The 20078-nt window shown below is 35.6% G+C and overlaps 1 protein-coding gene and 1 non-coding gene across 2 annotated transcripts; both read left to right on the plus strand.

The window, feature by feature from the left end:
* The first annotated feature begins 6791 nt into the window (after nucleotides 1–6791).
* On the plus strand, nucleotides 6792–13225 carry LOC115446205. Its single transcript, XM_030172777.2, has 4 exons — nucleotides 6792–6975; nucleotides 7951–8141; nucleotides 8486–8599; nucleotides 12970–13225. The coding sequence occupies exons 1-4, from the start codon at nucleotides 6861–6863 to the stop codon at nucleotides 13102–13104; spliced, it is 555 nt and encodes a 184-aa protein (XP_030028637.1). The 5' UTR covers nucleotides 6792–6860; the 3' UTR covers nucleotides 13105–13225.
* A 6734-nt stretch (nucleotides 13226–19959) lies between these two features.
* Nucleotides 19960–20078, plus strand: LOC115446213. The gene has a single exon (XR_003938888.1). It is a non-coding gene; the product is annotated as a 5S ribosomal RNA (ribosomal RNA).

Raw genomic sequence — 20078 nt, forward strand, 5'->3', positions numbered from 1 at the left:
TTGTGTGACTCATGTAATAATAAAGTTCTTACATAAGAATATTAATAATACATTTATTTTACATAATTTAAATATAGGTACTATTATAAATTTATATCAATTTTCCGTTTTCTCACTTTACCAAAAGGTAATAAATCATGTACCCTATACGTGCCATTATAATTATTAACATCCTCTTTTTGTAATAACAAAATATTGTGTATTTTTTTTGTAAATGATTTGGGTAAGTTTAAGTTAGTTACTGTATAAGTGCATGCAAAGGTCTATTTATTAAATACAATATGATTGTTTTGATTTGATTGATTCAAATGACAGTACAGATTCAGAGATAAGGAAACTAGTAGAAGATAGAACTTGATTCCAGCTGATTTGGATTCTAAATTAAAAATGTCATTAAACATTATTTATAAAATAAAATTATCATTGTATTTGTCTTGTGACATTCTCTCAAACGACTCATAATACCAATTAACAGCAGAAATTAATAAACAAACGCGGTAGCTATCTCTAGATTAATCTTGAAAACAAACTAATCCAAATATTAACCGTTTCGATCAGATTTTATCGCTTTACTGCCGTGACTACGTTTTTTTTTTAAATTTTAGACGCCAAACATGCTGTTCATGGAGAATGGATTGCTACCATTATAAACGGCTAGAATATGCTTGACAATCTATGAAATCCTTGCCTATTTTTTTTTACTTTTCTGCTGACACTATAAAAACACGAGGTTATAACAAAAACCTATGACTGTTATTTTTAACTTTATTCCGATAAAGGTTACTGATAGAGATATTATTATTGTCAGGTGTTTTGAATTAAAAGTTGACAGTATCGCTCTACCTAATCTTATCAAATGTAAAGATATTTTTTCTAGACAATGAATATATTATTTTAATCAAAATAATTAAATGTTAACTGCAGCATGATCTATCGATATTTCCGTAGTGCATCCTGATATTGTGCAGTATTAGAGCGTTAAAAATGACCTTAATTTTCTTTATTTTAATCTTTTGCTGCTTTTTGCTGATAGGATATATTTTATATCCGCCCGGATAGCGACCACCGTACACAAAATGTTAAAACCCGCCATAATGGCTCACGTAAGTGTGTCGCGTTCCGGAATCAGCCTGTTTATATCCGGATCCAACAGGCCGGCACAATTATGGCAACTGCTGAGGGGTAATCATTTCTCGTTAGTCGACATTCTATTAGACCCCATTCCACGTACCATTAAGTGCAGTGAGATCATTTTACTGTGGCCGTATAAAAAAAACCTTTCATTTGGTAAAAAATTCTTGGTAATAACCACAATATGCTTATTCCGTACTGAACAGCTCTAAATTACGATTCCGAGTCGTGTCAAAACTTCACACCAATTTTTTACCCTGACCCTCTTACATTTTCACCAGTTAAGGGTACTTCTAACTTGCCGTTTAAAGCATAAACAGTTTAAGTTACTGATTAGTAAGTTAGACTTATGAATGAATGAATCCCTCCTAGTCGAATTTCGGCCACGGCGGCCAATCTCAACGGAGATCAGCCAGGTACGCAGGAGATATTATAGTGCACAAGTGTGTGCGCAATACACAAGTGCACTCTCTGTTCCTTCACTCTCATAGTCCGGTGAGACGGCCATCCGACATGACCGGAGAGAGATCAGGCGCAGGACCAACGGCTTTACGTGCTTTCCGAGGCACGGGGGTATCACATCGCCAACTTCCTGACTACGAGCTGCGAATGAGTAATTTTTAAGATGGAAAACCCCAATCACAATTATTTTGGCCCGACCCGGGATTCGAACCCAGGATCTCAGCGCGGCAGTCGTACTTGTACCGTGTACACTTAAAACTACGTCACCGAGGTAGTCGAAAAAAAAGCAAATAACTAATACAAGTGCTGCCAACCACATTCACTCAAAATATACTTCTAAGACGTCATTTATAATACTTCTTCACGTGCTATAATCACAAACATTATAATTAATGTTCGATTGTCTCAAAGATAATTTACTTTGATATAGGTTATAAAATCACGTTCGAAACGTCACTACGATTTAGGCCATTATCACATTCTTGTCTCTCATTATGATAATAGGAGACAATAAAGTATTGTACATTTATGGTATCTAGCAAATTTTTATAGCTTTTGATGCAGTTTTGTTTATGGTAAAGTTAAACTGTCTTAATATTATATACCTTTTATAGAATTGGTATATTTATGTAGTTAATTATAATCGTTCCTCTCTCAGCGGCCGTCCTGTGATGATATTCAAAATCCGTTAGTTGCCCCCAGCATGGTCGCTTAATTTTCAAGGGTCACCAGCGCCTAAAGGGATCAGCTAAAAGTCCAGTGTGTTTGTATACGGGCCCTTGCCAGAATAACAAACGTAATGTTATGTTAAAAAAAATCTTCCTTCTTATAATATTTAACGTAATTTTTTTATGTTTGTTTCACATTAAATATTGTAGGAAGCAAGAAAACTCTGTAATTTTTAGTATCTTTGTTCATTCTTTCCGCGGCTTCCTCCCACGGCCAATAAGCCACATCTAGTAATAGAAAGATATCTCCGGCATGAGTCACGCTTGCCGTCGCGAATGCATGTGACAGTCTGTCTGTACGTTTGTGGGTCATTAGTAGCACACGCGAGGTCGGGTAACGCTACACGGTACTAATTGCGGACAATGTAAATAAACTACTCTCGGCTATTGCGTGCGCAGCCCAACTACCGCTTCAAAATTTCGGATTCGTATACCAATTCGAACCCAGCACCTCAGAGCATTCTTCTTTCAAACCTTTGTGGTAGGTCTTTCATATGTGAGAGTCCGCCTGGGTAGGTACCATCGCAATGTCTTTCTGCCGCCAAGCAGCAATGTGTAGTCAGTGTTGTGTTCCGGTTTGAAGGACATTGTAGCCAGTGTAACTACTGGACGTAATGAGACTTAGCATCTCACGTCTCAGGATGGCGAGCGCAGTGGAATACCGAGTGATACTTGTAATTCAAGGTGTTTGATGATGTTTCTACTGTTTATAGGTGGTCGTATTGCTTACCATAAGGCGAACGGCGAGCTCGTCTCGTCATTCAAAGCAATAAAAAAAAAACAGGTTTTCTCAGTATCGTTCTGGAACGGTAATATATTTTAGCGGCCCGATATGGCGATCGACTCGCCCCCTATTATATGATGGGACGAAACATAAGGAGGAAGAATAGGGTGTTCTAGTTACACCCTCTGCATACCGCTTTGGGTATAAGGCATGATGTATTTGTGTATGCGCGTGTGCATGTGTGTATGTGTACGAGTGTGTGTGTGTGTGTTTAAATAAACTGACAGTGCCCATGATGACAAAAGTAAGCTTTAAATCTCTTCTTCGGATGGTCTTTGGAAGTTTCTGCCGATTTCTTTGAGTAGAGTTATCTGACGTGTAGAAGAATGGTGCATAGGACCTGCTTGGGTTGTATGTTGGTCAAAGTAACTATACTCTCCATGACACATTTTTTCTTTAAGCCCCCTGTATACCCCAGGATATGCTAGGGCTGCACGTTGTTGTTGGTCAAAGTAATGCATCCTTTCTACATGACATATTTTTTAAGCCCTCAGTATACCTTTCTCTTCATAATATGTCTTTTTATGATGATTCCTTACATAGAAACAAAACAAAACAAAATATCCCTCTATTCACTATTTTCGTCATCAAAACCTGGGTTTGACTAATCTCGTATCAACTGGCTCACATTATTTATAATAAAAATATATAATCAAGGTTAATTTTTTTTTGATACCGGCACTTCAAAATGACTATACTACATCTTATCATAAGTAGATCTAGAGTATCGATTGACGAGATGATTAGGTCGCCAGTTGACACAGTTATGTCGGCCTGATCGAAATCAAATAGTACACGACCAACTTGTCATTAATGATTTCGAACATTGAAATTAAACTATTTTTCGGATTTTATCATGGTCTTAATTATTTTAGTTTTTTTAATTTCAATTGTCATAAGTATGTTTGCGTTTTCTCTAAATATGTCGAAATTGAAACATTTATTATTTACACACTCACGCCTGTTATCCGCAATGGGGTAGGCAGAGGCGCAACTGCTGCATCCACTTACCGCCGTATGTATTCCGCATTCCAAGACCGAACCTATCGCTATATCGGGCACAAATTCCAGATTCCAGGCTGCTACTGTGTAGAAAAATCCAATATGACTTGGCGATTGAACCCAAGACCTTAGCATTGCAGTCGTAGAGTACAACTACGCTATCGACGCAGTATAATATTTACATTTAGATATATTTACCGATGAGGATAAATCACAGTATTTGTCACTTGCGGATATTGGTCATTATAAGTACATTACACTTATAAACTCACAATACGTTTATAAATATTTATTGTTCAATGTATCGAAATGTATGACTTTTTTTTTTTAACATGATTAAACATTTGTTAGCCTGGCACTGGCCTGGCGACTCTACTTAGTACAAGCTCTTAAATGAGATCTTAAGTTTGGTTTACTAAATAGTTCAATACATTAAAAATTGAATAGCGAATAGCGACGATAGCCTAGTTGGGTGTGGAACGGACTGCCAAGACGAATGTCCGCAGGTTCAAATCCCAAGGGCACACACCTCTGACTTTTCTAAAATCATGTGTGTATTCTTTGTGAATTTATCGTTCGCTTTAACGGTGAAGGAAAACATCGTAAGGAAACCTGCACATCCGAGAAGTTCTCTATAGGAATTTTGAAGGTGTGTGAAGTCTACCAATCCGCACTAGGCAAGCGTGGTGGACTAAGGCCTAATCCGTCTCAGTAGTAGAGGAGGCCCGAGCTCAGCAGTGGGCAAGTATATAATACAGGGCTGATATTATTATTATTTATTTATTATTAAAAGTTTACTTGAGAGTTTACTCCACGGTGAGGTTTATAAATACGGCCCTAAGACATAGTACTGCGAAGGAGAAGGCAAAACGTAAACAGGGATGAAAATTACGGCATAGTTGTAATATAAAATTGTTATTTATCCAAGCCGATTAACTGCATTGCTAAGTCTTCAGACGTCTTCGATTTATACCTTATTTTCTTCCTACGTCAAACTTACATTGGATAATGCAGTACGGTTTAATCCAAATATAATATCTTTTTGCTTGATGCGTGTACATACATACAGACAGACAATAATTCAACAATGTTGTTAGTTTCTATTGCTCTAATAAAGACTCCCATATTAGGTTCACTATAATATCTATAATCCACAGATATCGGCCTGTTACAATTTTATTTTGAAATGAGTGAGCCGTGAGAGATCTCATTGTAGGAAGTCTGTCAACTCAGTTTGTAGGGGAAGGCCTCCAGTAGCTTCCATTGTTTGCGGTCTTGAGCAGCTCTTCCCAATTTTGATCCCGTAGTAAGTTTAAGTTCATCTTCTCAGCGCATTTTTTTTCGTCATCGACGTCTTTTGCTATCTCTAGGATACCACTGCGTAATAATGGCGTAGCACCTACAGATACGTAGTAAAAAATAAAATCATGATTGTAAATACTATTACCAACCCAATGCCTTAAAGAATAAGGAAGACATTGCTGGGAAGAACCTTTTTGTTTATTCGCTTGGTGACCTGCTATAAACTACTAATTGTTTTATTCAGCACTTGTTTGTCAATTTATTCATTGCTTTGTCCTCGAGCGTTAATACTTAGCCTCAATATGTATGTACAAGTGGCATTTATGTTAAAAAGGTAATAAATACATTGTAGCCAGTGTAACTACTGGACATAATGAGACGAAACATCTTATGTCTCAGGATGGCGAGCACAGTGGAATACTAAAGAATATTTAGTAATTCAAGGTGTTGAATGTGTATTTCTACTGTTTATGGGCGGTCGTATTGCCTACCATCAGCCGAACGGCCACCACTTCTCGCCATTCAAAGCAATAAAAAAAATTGCTACGTTTCTAAAATGCTGACCTTAACTTAACAATATATCAGTTAATATCGCACTTGAGAGCGTATCTGAGTTGAATCTCCTAATACGGCTCTGAGTGGCCTCTACTTAAGCAACGTATAAATTCGACATTGGACTTTGCAACAAAACATTAAGTATAATATAATAACTATTTTAAAATGTATCAATGGGAATTTTTTATTAAATCTGTGTATATTTAACTTCATATTCTATTTTATTTGACTTCAAAACACATAATACCAAACCTAGAGAAATTCTTTACACTTCACAATCAGCTTATTAATAAAAAAAACATCTATATTCATTTTCAGTGCCTATCACGACATCTTTATCATAAAGGTAAATATTACTCAACGAAAAAAATGTCTGCGCATTATTTAACCAGATAAAACAAACATACGGGTGCGAATGAGTCATACAGGTGTACCCACTACTTGCGGTATTGACTCATAAGATTGGCGCGTTCTCTCTGGGGTCAGTCGCCCCGTAAGGCGAAACCGTTGGTTTATAGCGAAAGTTCAAATTTACTATAAGGAAAACTGCGGGCATGTTACATAACAAGGGTTTGAAAAATAAAATGGAATAGTTGTTGGCTCGAAAGTTGGCGGGAAAGTTTTGCAGGACTAATACGTAACAACTATTTAAAAATAGAATGTTATTCAAAAAGATTTTTTTTTTAATTTTGATATTCCCTTTATTATTGGGAAGGCAAAGGGTTCTAGCCCATACAGCCTCGTCATTAATTTGTCCAAAGAGAATAAAAATATTAGATTTTATGTAAACCTCTTTGATTAAAAAGTATATTATATAACTTCTTTGATTTATCTGTTAGATTTGAGGTTAGATAATAAAGCTGTCATTTAATTTGTCATTTTTATTTGGTTTTAAAATGAATTTACCAGAAATAAAGCCGTATGAGGAGCAAGCAATAGATACTGTAGTTTCTGTTATCAACAGAGCGAAAGAGAAGTTAGGGATTCGTCTTACTTTGAGAGAATTAGCACGTAAGTATTAGATTCTATAGGGATTCAGAAGACGCAAACATTTGGACCTACTATTTTACACCTACACTTTTATAATAGCAATTTCTTTCCTTTAAGAAGTTTCTTCCATTAAACTGAGAGTTTATGCACGGTGTAGATCAGCAAAGTCACTGGCCCACGGTACAAACATCTATGCAATAAGAAAATATTGTAACTCATAATGTAACGGACTATCAAATAATCTTACAAAGAGACTACTAAACAAAACCATGGACCCCATCAATAGTATTTATTCACATGACTCACTTCACGGTGTAACAAATATATAAGCGTACAGTCTAGACAGGAGACAAGCCATAACTTAAGCTGTGACTCGACGTCGATTTCTCGGATACAAGGCGCCATAGACGATATACTTTGTTTTTTAAATACCATTCGTCATACCTCTCAGGCCTATATTGTCTTGCTATAGTAACATATAGTAGAATATTCAAGCCTATATTGCATTGTAACATATAGTAAAATATACATTGCATCACGCCCGACTTCCTTCAAGGGAAGGCAGACACGTTATCACACCTAAATTTCATCAGCTTTATTATTTCCCATAATAAATAGGTTATGTATACATACAAGAGCGTCGTCAGCCGATGGCTCCGGCGAGGGGGGGGGGGGGGGGCAAGTTGTAGGTAAAGTTGAGAGCATGTTTCTTCTCCATTTCCCCTGTCCCGCTTTAACAATAATATAGAGCAGAGCGTTATTGAGCGTACGGAATATTATTAATGGAATTGGTGCAATTCATTCGAGATTCAACGTACGTGAATGATCGATCAAGCAAGTCAAGTCAAATACTTAGGACTTTGGTTGCTTTACATTTGGCAACTTTTTTGGAATCTCTAGGGGGCATCAGCTGTCCCTCCTTGCTCCCCCTAGGCGACGCCCTTGTATATATATGACCGAAAATTATGAGTTAAGTACCCATTATATTCCTTCCAGACAGCAGGGATATCCTTACAACCAAGCCGAAGGTCTCCCTGACAACCCTCAGGACTCCTTTGCCTATCACCAGCGAGGAATTCATCTCAGATACGATAGAGAAGAAATGGAGTCTGACTAAAACGTTTTCTTATATAGTGAAGTACATGGGGGCTTCGCAGGACGAGTGCTCGCAGTATTATTATTTCGAGGTTAGAGAGACTGTGGGTTTCTTACAGTGTTACTTATAAACTTGTTTTAGCGTTAAGAGGTAGTTAAGAATTATTTAAATAGCTGTCAAAACATTACCGATTCCTAGTTTAAACCTTATTAAAAGGCAAGATGGCGGGTTTAGACTTACAGCTGATCGAGTAAATTTGTGTTTTAACTAAGCATAGCTAATATCAATAGATAATCATCTCTCGTCAGTTGACATTCTCTAAGACAGCATTCCGCTTACCGTCAGATGCAGTAGGGGTCCCTTAGCTGTGCATGTATAAAAAAAACAATATTGCTAAGATAAATTTCCTTATATAAGGTATACTTTTGTTACAAGGCGGTGTTTAGTCAACCGACAGCGGCCTATCCCATACCTCAAGCGACTGCATCCGTGTTCTTCAGGGTGCAGAACAAGCACACTGAGCCGCCAGAGATGCGCGGCGTGCCTCTGGTAAGCGCGGAAAATGAACATACATCCGTAGTATTACGTCTATATCCCATAGGAGTAGGCAGAGACTAGGGATTGCCAATTTGCACGATTCTGGCATACTTTTCTCGCTTCTTCCACCTTCATCAATCTTTTCATGCACTTCTTCCACCTTCATCAATCTTTTCTTGGTACTTTTGAATATTATATAATATTATAGATATAAGAAAGAAGTATAGATGAATGCCCTGACAAGCTAAAAAGACGAGAAAAAGTATTAGAAAGTCGAGAATGGACCTTCTGATGTCGCCATATGAAACACAACAGCAAGCTATCACTTTACGTTGGTTTTCGTTACTAACAATTCCCTAGTGAAGCGATTCATGTAAAGAAATGATTGTATATTATTACCCTACAGCCTTTAAACCATTCCGCATTTAATCTCATCCAACTGCGGTCAAACACCATTTGTTTACTATAAATAATATGTTATCAATTGCTGGCTTATTGTTTTCCATGTTATTGTAGTATTGTAATTAAGTTGTTCCTCATGAATCAGAGGCACTAGTCATGTAATGAAAGTCCCGCGTGGTTACCCACTTTGATGTTGAATGAATTTGGTCACGTATCTTGTGATTTGAAATGCTATGATAAAATACTGAGAGATTTGCTTTGTTATTTTTGTGAGGGTATCTATACTCTATACATATCGATACCGGAAATTTCAATTGGCGTAAGGGACATGTTGGCGAAAATGAGTTATATATATTGCCGGATTCGGCTTTTCGAGCTCTATCGATTGGTATATATGAAATAATTCTATCTTTAAAAAAAAATCCCTTACGCCCTGACAAATTTGATATTTTGAAGCTAAATATTTGAGAAAATAGGTCTTATGAGACATGTAAAAACTTCGGGCTGGCTTAAGGTACATTTTTCCAAATAACCTAGGTAACTTTGGACCACTATATTGCAAAGTGCATTTACATCCTTAATTTTTTTTCCAATATCAAAAACAAGTTGGTCATATTTGTTACCTTACTTATTATTGTCCGTTACGACCCGGTTAACAATAATATATGTCGTAATTTAATAAGGGCTTAAATGTCTAATATTTTTTTTTATGTCCGTTACGACCTTAAATCACGGGTATCGGAGGCAATTATTTAGAGATCCTTTGGCATCAAGGAGGGCTCTATGCTGCAGTTGCATCTAATATTACCGAAGCGGCAGCGAGGTCTGTTTTGCGAGAGATAGTTGTTATTGTTGTTGAACCTCTAAGATTTCATCAGCTTGTAGGTTCTGTGCTTTTATCGGAACCTTATATTGATAAAGCTTCTCACATTATTTTACATACCTACATCATTTTATCTATGCGTACCATTGGTTGTTATCAAATTGAATCTGTTTCAAAGATCGACGATTGGGATTAGGAAAGTTTCCAGAAGGAAAAACTACGTTCAGACACTTGGCAGTAAGAAGTATCCGCCTACACAACACATCGGCTTCTGCCTTGCTCCCGGTCACTCTCCATGGTGTGATTCAACACTCAAAGTAAATAGCTCGATTGATGTCGAATTTAGAACTACTACTAAAAAAAAGGTGCAACAAAAACATTTTAATTTCACGTTGATTTTCTTTCTGTTGACGAAGATTATTCTTTAGGCAGTTCTGGAGTCTGGTTCACCAAAACATGCAAATAACGAAAAAATAAAACGAAATTATTAAGAAGTAAGTCAATCATTAAATATGCGCTTAATAATAGCAAACAAAGTTAAACTACATAAAGAAACGCAAGGATGCTGGACTGAGTTGAAATTGATTGAAAATGAAATGAAATTAGATCAAGTAAGAGAAGAAAAAAATATTATAGAAAATTATACATTAATTATATATTAGTATTTACCAGATAAATGCTATGAAATATCATAAAATAAAGGACAAAGATTATTTGAGCATTTTTTGAACCACGATACCGGCGAGATTAGATTATAAGATGTAAATAACCAAGCATTACTAAGAGATAAAAATGCTAAACTAGTAGAAAGTAGAAGAAGCCTAACATAAGAATATTATATAAATAAAGCTGAAGGATCAAGACGTAAAGCACCAATATTATAGTGAAGAAGCAACAGCTTATTTTAACTCTTTTAAAACTCTATGTGTAGTTTCATCGCACTAATGCCAGAAGAATAGTTAATGTCTTTTATTGGCACAAGAATATAGAAATATCACAAATTTCTATAGAATCTATCTAGTAATCTGTTCAGAAAATTCTAAATTCATATGAGTAAGAAAGTATTCATTGCTATAAATTTAATAATTTATAATATACGTTTCCATACGCCAAAATAAGACAAGTGCATACTCTGCACAAAAAAGAAAACGAAGATATGTTAAGAAAGGACGAAAAAAAGGAAATTGATTTTCATTTGCGGAGAAAAAAGCTAGCTATCAAAGATTTAATATTTACTTGATCCCAGAATTTGATCTCAAAGATATACTAACAGTAATTATTGGTTAACACGAAGTGCTCACTACCCGATATTATGGGGAGAGCATGGTTCTATACTACTCCAGAAAATATGCCGTTTATAACTGCACATACATTCTATGAGAGCCAAACTAACATTGGACATTGTTTCTTGTAGAGAGAGAGAGTGGTAGACGTGATAAACGTGGAGGTAACGATATTGCCACTTGTGTTTGTGAATTCCTTCTTAAAATTAATTACCGTTCCATCGAAAATGTTTATTATATTGCGATTCTTGCCCAGGGAAGAATAAAACTAAATAATGACTACTAACCGCAGTCATTTTGAAAATTACTGTCAATATTCAAGGAGTACAGATATATTATTAATTACCTAGGCATCAATACATACCAATTGATTCTATGTATGCCGTTATTGAACGGGAGACCAAGCGAATTATCATTTGGGCTACAAGCTAATGTCCAGCATACGCAGTATCGGTAAGAAAACGGGCAAAACCATACCATAAAATATTTTGGAACATTTCTAAACATAATTTCAGAACAGAACATAATATGATGTCTAAAATTTACACTGAAATTACTCAAAAACACATTTAAAACGATACGAACAATGACTTTGAGCAATCATAAAGATAAAATTGCAGAGGTGAAGTATTCTATGAAAAAAGATGAAAATCCCCAAATAATAGCCTTAGGTGAGAGAAGAAGAAGGATTTTTTAGTAATGGAAATTTCAAGGTAAAAAGATAAAAAGCCAAGGAAAAGGAAAAAGACGAAGAAACAATTGTTGAAGTTGTAGAAAACCAAGATCCCAAGAACATGGTTTTGCCGACATTGTATGGAAATCGTCTTCCTATATCAGTGGATAAATTTAATGATTTGAAAAATTATGCAATAATATGCAATTATACCGAAGCGTATTCACAAGGAATACCTAGAGCCACCATTTTTGGCTTTCGGTAGAGATGCTCTTCCCGAGACTAATGCGGAGGAGGCTAAGGACGATGAATAAGTATTTTCATACTTTAGAGTATTTGATCTTTCGTTACCAAATATGGGTAAAGTGTGCCAGAAATTCCATTGATTTATAATTAATATTGTTTGTGTATTATGTTAATAATTTTTTATTATTTTGATACTTGATATTATTTTAGAAAATATGAAAAAATATTATGAAAGTTTGTACCAAATACTGGATTAGGATTTTTTTTTATACAGGAACATTATTTTTCATTGGATTTGTTCTTAGAATGTTATTTTCATTATTCGATTTACTCTAATAAAAAGACAATAAAAATGTAGTAAGGGTTTTATTTTTTAAAATTGTATAAGTTTGGACCTTCTATTACCCTTCACATTTAGGTAATGTGACATTTTTACCTAAAACGCTAGTTTAATTTGTGTAAAATGTCCTTTACAACCTATGCAACCTTACTAAGCTAAGGGGTGTATAGGTGTTTTATTCATTTTGGTGGGATGTAAGGGACATCTATCTTTGAAAGTAGTGGCCCTACGTTAATTTGGATAAAGCTAATAGATAGAGCACAAAAAATAGATCAGTGGTCCCTAGACACCTTTAAAATCCGATTACAAATGAAAAAGTTACAACGAATTTAAGACAAAAAAATATGTGTTTTGGCTCTCCTGAAAAGTGATGCTTTGTCCCTTACGACAATTGAAATTTCCGGTATCGATATAATCATAACCAAGATTCAAGTTTCAAACTTTTCTTTCGTTATACAAACAGACGACAAAAATAATCTTTCGCACGATCAAATCTTAATGATCTACCCAGAACCTACTATCTCTGGATTATGAAAAACGAAAATAATCTTTCGCAAAAGTGAAATCTTAATGAAACCCAAAATCTACGATCTATGCTATATATTCAACTTTCAGATGACATTTCGCATCGAAGGCCAGCACACTGATCACGACGTGCGTTACATCAGACTCACGGCCGACTGGATCCTGGCCGTCATCAAGATGAAGACTAAACTCTTCGACAGGATAGAGAAGATCAGGTTGTTTTAGATGCAAAAGGAGTGGTGATATCTTTGTATTCTACTGATGATGAAGAACAGGGGGAATTAGAAATATAGGTATATTTTTTTGGCATAATATGTTAATAAAAACCTACACACGAAAATTACTCAATTGTTATTACTATAATAAAACTACAATATGTTTATGACAACTGTATTACCCTTATTTTAGGTAGACTAATTAAGTACTCTAGATCAGTGCTTTTAATATCTTCGGAACAAAATTTGTTATGAGAAATCTATTTTTTATTTCTTTGTAACAGAAACTAAGACCATAAATATAATAATGAATAGGATATCAATATTCAATAATTGAAATGCGAAAGTTTGTGAAAATGTTTATATGGTAGAAGTAAACGCAGAAACAAATGAACGGTTTTGGATGAAATTTGGCATACGGGTAGATTTGTTGTATTTATGTGTGTGTAGAAAAATAAATGGTTATGGGTAAATAAATTATGTCCTGGATTAACACATAGGTTACATTGTATCTCATAATTTGATCCCATGGCAAATAACGGAAATTGTAAAGCTCATTCTTAAAATAGATGGCGCTGGTGTCGTATAGTGATTTAAGGATTTTTGTGATGGGAAATATTTTTCAGGGGGGCGTAGTCCTGAGCTGCACCTAATTAATAATAAAATTATTGTTACAAACTCCATGTTCATAGGTTTTAATAGCCCAGGATTTAGATTTCCTGTAAGCCAACATTACAATTATTCATATTAATTATTTTATAGGTTATTGCGATATAATTTTAATTGGGTCCAGTGGGTTGCAAACGTCACTTGTGACGTCTCACTTCACCATTATGAATGTGTCATCGAAGTGTAGGCGCCATTTTTTATCTAGTTTCTAACGTAGGAGACTTCCTTTCTACGCATATAAAATGAATAATACGTTACTATGTGATACAGAAAATGTAACTGAAAATCAAGCCTTAAAGCCGAATACAATACAATAAACCTATCGTTAATGTTAAGATAAAAAATAAGAAAATTAACCAACGTTTCAAACAAACTTATTGATTGGTGAATTTCCACTAAAGATAGATGCCTGAGCACTGCGCAATAGTTTATAACTATCGGCCATAAGAACTTAAAGACAATTGAACACTGGCAGCAGTTTTTACGTCAGAGGGTTTTTTTAGAGTAGGCGTCCCTGCAGTGTACACCGGGATAAACCTGCGAACGGGATACTGGAATCCCTGGGCTTAGCAGGGGCTTGGAGGAGAGTAGGGAGGAAATATTTGGCGGAGGCAAGTGTGGAGGATGGATAGGAATCCTTTTTTAGGATGGGCGGAAAGGAAGAAGGGAAAATGTTCGTGGGCATTTAAAGGCATTCATGTGAACATACCATCACGAGGTATACACACTGAACTGTGAGCCGCGGTAAATGTCCTCCCGTGCATGGGCGTGTGTTCATTGTTAAGACCGAGCGCAGAAGAATTGCCTTGGGAAGGTATATCAGAGGACTGATTTTAGTCAGTCGGTCGTGCTAAGTCAAATTCCCTTTTGCTGGAAATAGTGTGTTGCGTCACTTTGAAGTGGAAGTGCAGGTATGCAGCAGTTTGCGTGATGTGCATAATACATCGAGGAAGTTGTTGGTGTGTGACGTTCGAGTTATTTCTGCTTGATAAATTTGTGTTTTGTTTTAATGTTCCTTTTAAAACTTCAAAAAAGGGGAGGTTATCGATTTGACGTGTATTTATTTATCCTATTTGGATTTCTTTTGTGTTTAAAAGGAAGGAGATTGGTCCCATAGGTGTTTTCATTATCCGTTCTGTAGTTTGGTTTTTAAAACGAAATAAGTTAAGTAAGTATGTAAACGAAACTACGAATTTAGCTTTCCTGTGACTATCAGTTGGGTTTTTAAGTTTTCTTGTTCTTCTTTTACTCTGAAATTGTATTTTTTGTGTGTTTGTATTAATTACTTAGGTTATGTACACAGTGGCGATGTCTACCGGACTTTGGTGTCGGAATTATTCGTCATGTAAGTGAATCAAGTACTTTGTTGGAATAAACCCGTGCGTGAATCAAGTACAAATTGAAGATTTGCAATGGATAAATCGTGTTGTAAAACCATGTTTCCACTGGAAAAGAACGTACGCAACGTTTGGACAGGCCGACATAATTGTGGCAACTCGCGATGGATGAAGCCTATCGCCATGGCAGATTCGTTCATCGATTAAGGAGTAGTATTGGGGCGCGTCTTCTTGGATGAAATAATCTATAATGATGATGCAGTTATCTTATCTTAGTAATGATTCCCCTGCCTCTAACAGTAAGTCTAGTAAAGTATAGTAACACTTATTTATAATTTGAACGAAAGTTTACAGCACTTGGGCAAAACACTTACATCTAACAATATAATCTAACTCTAGTTTTAACAATATTAAGACAGCAATAACAATAAAATAAAATTCAAACAAATAACTAAAATTATTTCCAGTACGTCATTTACTAAGGAATATTTTAAAGCGTTTCTAAAAGTAACCTAATCCTATTGTAAACATGACAAGGTTTGTTATAAAATAATGTACATTGAGGTTAGAATGTAATGATCAACTTATCCTAATGGTTATCAAAATGGCAGCTTACGCCATTCCAGTTGTGGCAGTGGCGATATTAAAACGTCCCCAGTATCAGGGATTTGGTACGTATATAAAACTAGACCGTTTTCCGTCCACTCCAAGACCAGATGTATACAATGCTTTATTTAAATTGTTTAAGGAAAACAATGTTTCCACCCACAAAATTGTTGGCCATTCAAATTAGATGTGTCATCAGTCACGGTTGCTGCTTGTTGACTAGTAAATGCACCAGACCCTGACATCATGGGGATGCCTACGTGAATCAGTGTGTTTTTGGTACAATTTGTAATTCCTTCGAAAGTAATTGCTGTCTTATTTTGACAGCGCATATCGCGTGGGGTGGATGAATGTAGAATCCGACTATAAAGTCAGAGAGTTCACACTCAGGAAAGGTGATAATATATTTATTGTTGTCTCACTCTCTAGAGAGTAACTTTCTCTTTCTAAATGCATTGAAGCAGTCGTGTCTAGAAAGACAGATGTTGTGCCAGAGCTAACTTGAAATTTAATTTTTGTCTTGAAACTGTGGCTTCCATATACACTTAATTTGATCGTATTCATTCAATTTTCTTAGACTAAAGGCTGATCCCGGAACGCGACGCACTTACGTGGGCTACTATGGCGGGTTTAGCAACTTATGTACGGTGGTCGCTATCCGGGTGGATATAAAATATATCTAGATTCCTAATGCTTACATGTCAATCATATTTGTAAGTATTATAATGAACCAAGGAATTATAATGTTCTACATAATTTTCCATATCCATGAACTATGATCAGTTCGTCATGTAGATATTTTTTGAACAATGAACTATAATTTTAAAAATGGTTTTTTAAATTGATTTGATAAGTCTGTCGCTTCTTATTTATAGATTTGTTCAACTCTCGAGACTCGAGTCAATGAAGCGTCCCTTTATCAATATTTCCTTTACACGGTTATTTTTAAATTTACTGGAATTTACCTCGGTAGCTTGCGGTTCTTACACGCAAACCGATATATGTTTCTATAAAAATAATCAAATTCTACATAATTTTATATAGAATAGTAAATTAGGAAATACTAACTATGCGTACTAAGGTAATTCACGCTGAACTGATTTGGGTGAAATTTGGGACACAAAAGACAATGTCCTGGATTAAGAAATAGGCTTCTATTGCATACTGCGCAGTAGGACTTTTGTACCTATCAGGAAAGCGCTTGCAAGTGAGTGGAGCCGCAAACAAATAAAGTAGACTGGGTACGGTTGAACTTTTTAGTATTTATTGTCATAGCAACAGGATTAGTTAAGCGAGCGATGATGGAAATATATTATACTAGCTTTTGCTCGCGCTTTCGCCAGCGTGAAGGAGTTTTCCGGGATAAAAGTCCTGCTAAAACAAGTATCTGATATAATTATATTTATGGTTCACTATTTTGGTCATAGTGGCTTCCAAGAAAGGTAGATAGATATATGCTGTTTCGGACTTTTATTTAGAACTATTTAAGATAAACAATCCTACAATCATCATCATTGTCTAACTCCAACGGTTTAGGAAGCGAACGCCAAAATATCATTTTTTTTTCGACTTACTTGATATGTATCGTTGTATTAACCAAATTACACAAAATGATTATAATTATAGCCTATATGTTATTCTGATCTATTACCAATATTATTGTAAAGTTCATCCAAATCGGTTCAGTAGTTTTTTTGTGAAAGAGGAACAAACAAACATAGGTACATACATATATCCTCATAAACTTTCGCAGTTATAATATTAGTACGAAAGTAGGATAAAAGGCCGTATATCTCTCCACTAATGAGCAATGATATTTGGGATCACTGTATTGTATTTTATGTGCAAAATCAAATTAAAAAAGGTAATCTGTTTCAAGCGCCCCATACCAGGGTCGGTCACAATTTAAAATTAAACACCTTCTAAGAAGCTCATTTTAATAAATTTAATATCATTCACCCAACCATTTGCACCCATTAAAAATATGAATCATTAATTCTTGTAAGTTGGCACACGGATTCTTCGAAGAAGGTCTATATAAGATGTAAAAGAATTTATCTCGCGTACCTCAGAAAAACGGCCTTGTAGAACATGTTCCTTAACGGACGAAGGGTAAAAAACGTGGCATAATGTAACCAGATGTACAGTCAGTTACATAATTGTGTGTACTAATTCAAAATAACATTTCTTTGATGCACAAACCTAAGATGTTTTCATTACAGATTTGTAAAACGTCATTGGCACAAACCTTGTATTTGTCTGCACCATCTTACGGTTGAGTGGGAGATATGCCTATGGTATTAAGACTAGCTATTTTTGTTTTTATACGGACATGAAAAAGTGACCTCACTGCACGTAATGGTTAGTGAAGAGGGGTCGAAGAGAATGTCGACTGATGAGACATGATTACCCCTCGGCAGTCGACACAATTATGCCCGCCTGTTGAATTTGGATATACACAGGCTGATCCCGGAGCGCGACACACTTATGTGCGCCACTATGGCGGGTTTTGATACCTATCCTGTGTACGGTAGTCGCTATCAGGGCGGATATAAATATGTCCTACCTCTAACAAACTATGTACAATATTTAATTGTATGCGAAGTGCTAAATAAATAAATATGTTAGCTATAATTAAGTATAACGATCCAAAAGTACACGTTAACATTAATATAACCTATAAGTTGTAGGTTACATGTTAGGCAATTTTTTTTTTTCACAAAAATAACGAACTGAGTACCCTGCTTTTTGGTCAGTAAAACAAAAGGCTTATCTATTAGTTTATTTCAGCAAAGACAAAAAATGGTAATAACACAAAAATATATAAGTGATATTAAGTTTTACAATTGTATAGCTGTTATTGACTGTACCTATAATTATCTTGAAGTCTTAACGAGAATCGATCAAGGACATAGAAGATGGAAACTATATTATACTTATCATAGTTAATACCTAGGGTACGTCTAAATCCTTATCTATTAATATCCATAATATATACTTATATATTCTTTTTTAATCTGGAAGCCACGAGGAGTAGGTAATATTCTTTTTCATTTTTTTTTTTTGCTATAATGGCCGTCGGTGTATGTACAATTATTTCCTCATAGGATTTGGAGCTTTCTCGGTTGCGTAGTGGTAATATCAGCGAGTTTGATGCGGGCATAGTGGAGGTCAGTGGCGAAGTCTCCATATAAGAGCGTTACCAGCCGATAGCCCAGGGGTGGGGAGGGGTCAAGTTGATATGGAGAATGAGAAAAGTGTAAATTGTAGGTAAAGTTGAGAGCACATGTTCCTCCTGCTTTAACAATAACATAGAGCAGAGCGTACGGAATATTAGGAATGGAATTGGTGATAACATTCGAGTTTTAGAACCTGTAGGGGGGGCAGCTACCCCTTCCTGCGCTCCTTTGGTGACGCCCCTGGGTACATATAACCCAATTCCTACCGGCTTCTCTTTCGTAATTTATGTAAAATCAAATGATTAGAACGATTTGCGCCACATTTATGCATATTAGTACCTACCCACATATATATTGTGTCGGGTTACCTTTCGGCAAATTTCACTCTTCGCCACTGGGAGGTAAATAAAATAAAATAAAATGCTTTATTCATCACGTAGGCGATCATAGTTGCACTTATGATAAGTCAAGGTACATGAGAATATTTAATTATTACTTAATTAAATAAGCTTATATAAACAAAGACAATTTATATTGAAAATAAAATAAATGAAAAATATACTTAGTAAACAAAGAAGCCAGCTCGGGCTGGCAGGGAAGAAGAACTAAAATGATGAAGATGAAGATGAAGAAATGAAATGAGGTACACTTACCTACGTACATACAAAAATCTACCACTACGTTCATGTTAGTATGCTTAAGTTCTTTGCCGGTTATATATTCAGCAGGTTTGCGTAGGAGGTGTATTTATCGCCTAAGAAATAAGTGCAGATTGCCCGCGATGGCTATCCTATAATCTCTTCCATGATCCGTGATTATTTATGCATTATCTGGAAGGTAGCTGTTTTATATTTAATTATAATCCTGTTTACAAGATATCGACACCCTTTCACAGGGTTTGCGTAGTGTTTATGTAGATTTAGAGAACATCATTGAAATGATTAGATTATAATCTTTCTGTTTACAACTTTTCAACAATTTATAGGTATTTACTACATAAAAAAATTATAATAATGATTATTTAGAAATGATTTTATTGTAAATCAACAGATCCGTTAATAAGACGTTGTTGTTGCCAACGTCCATACCACGTTGAAAACACCGGTTCTCGTCCGATCACCGAAGTCAAGCAACGTCGGGCGCGGTCAGTACTTGGATGGGTGACCGCCTGGGAACACCGCGTGATGTTGGCT

This window comes from Manduca sexta, chromosome 16 (assembly GCF_014839805.1).
Source record: "Manduca sexta isolate Smith_Timp_Sample1 chromosome 16, JHU_Msex_v1.0, whole genome shotgun sequence".
Taxonomy (NCBI): domain Eukaryota; kingdom Metazoa; phylum Arthropoda; class Insecta; order Lepidoptera; family Sphingidae; genus Manduca; species Manduca sexta.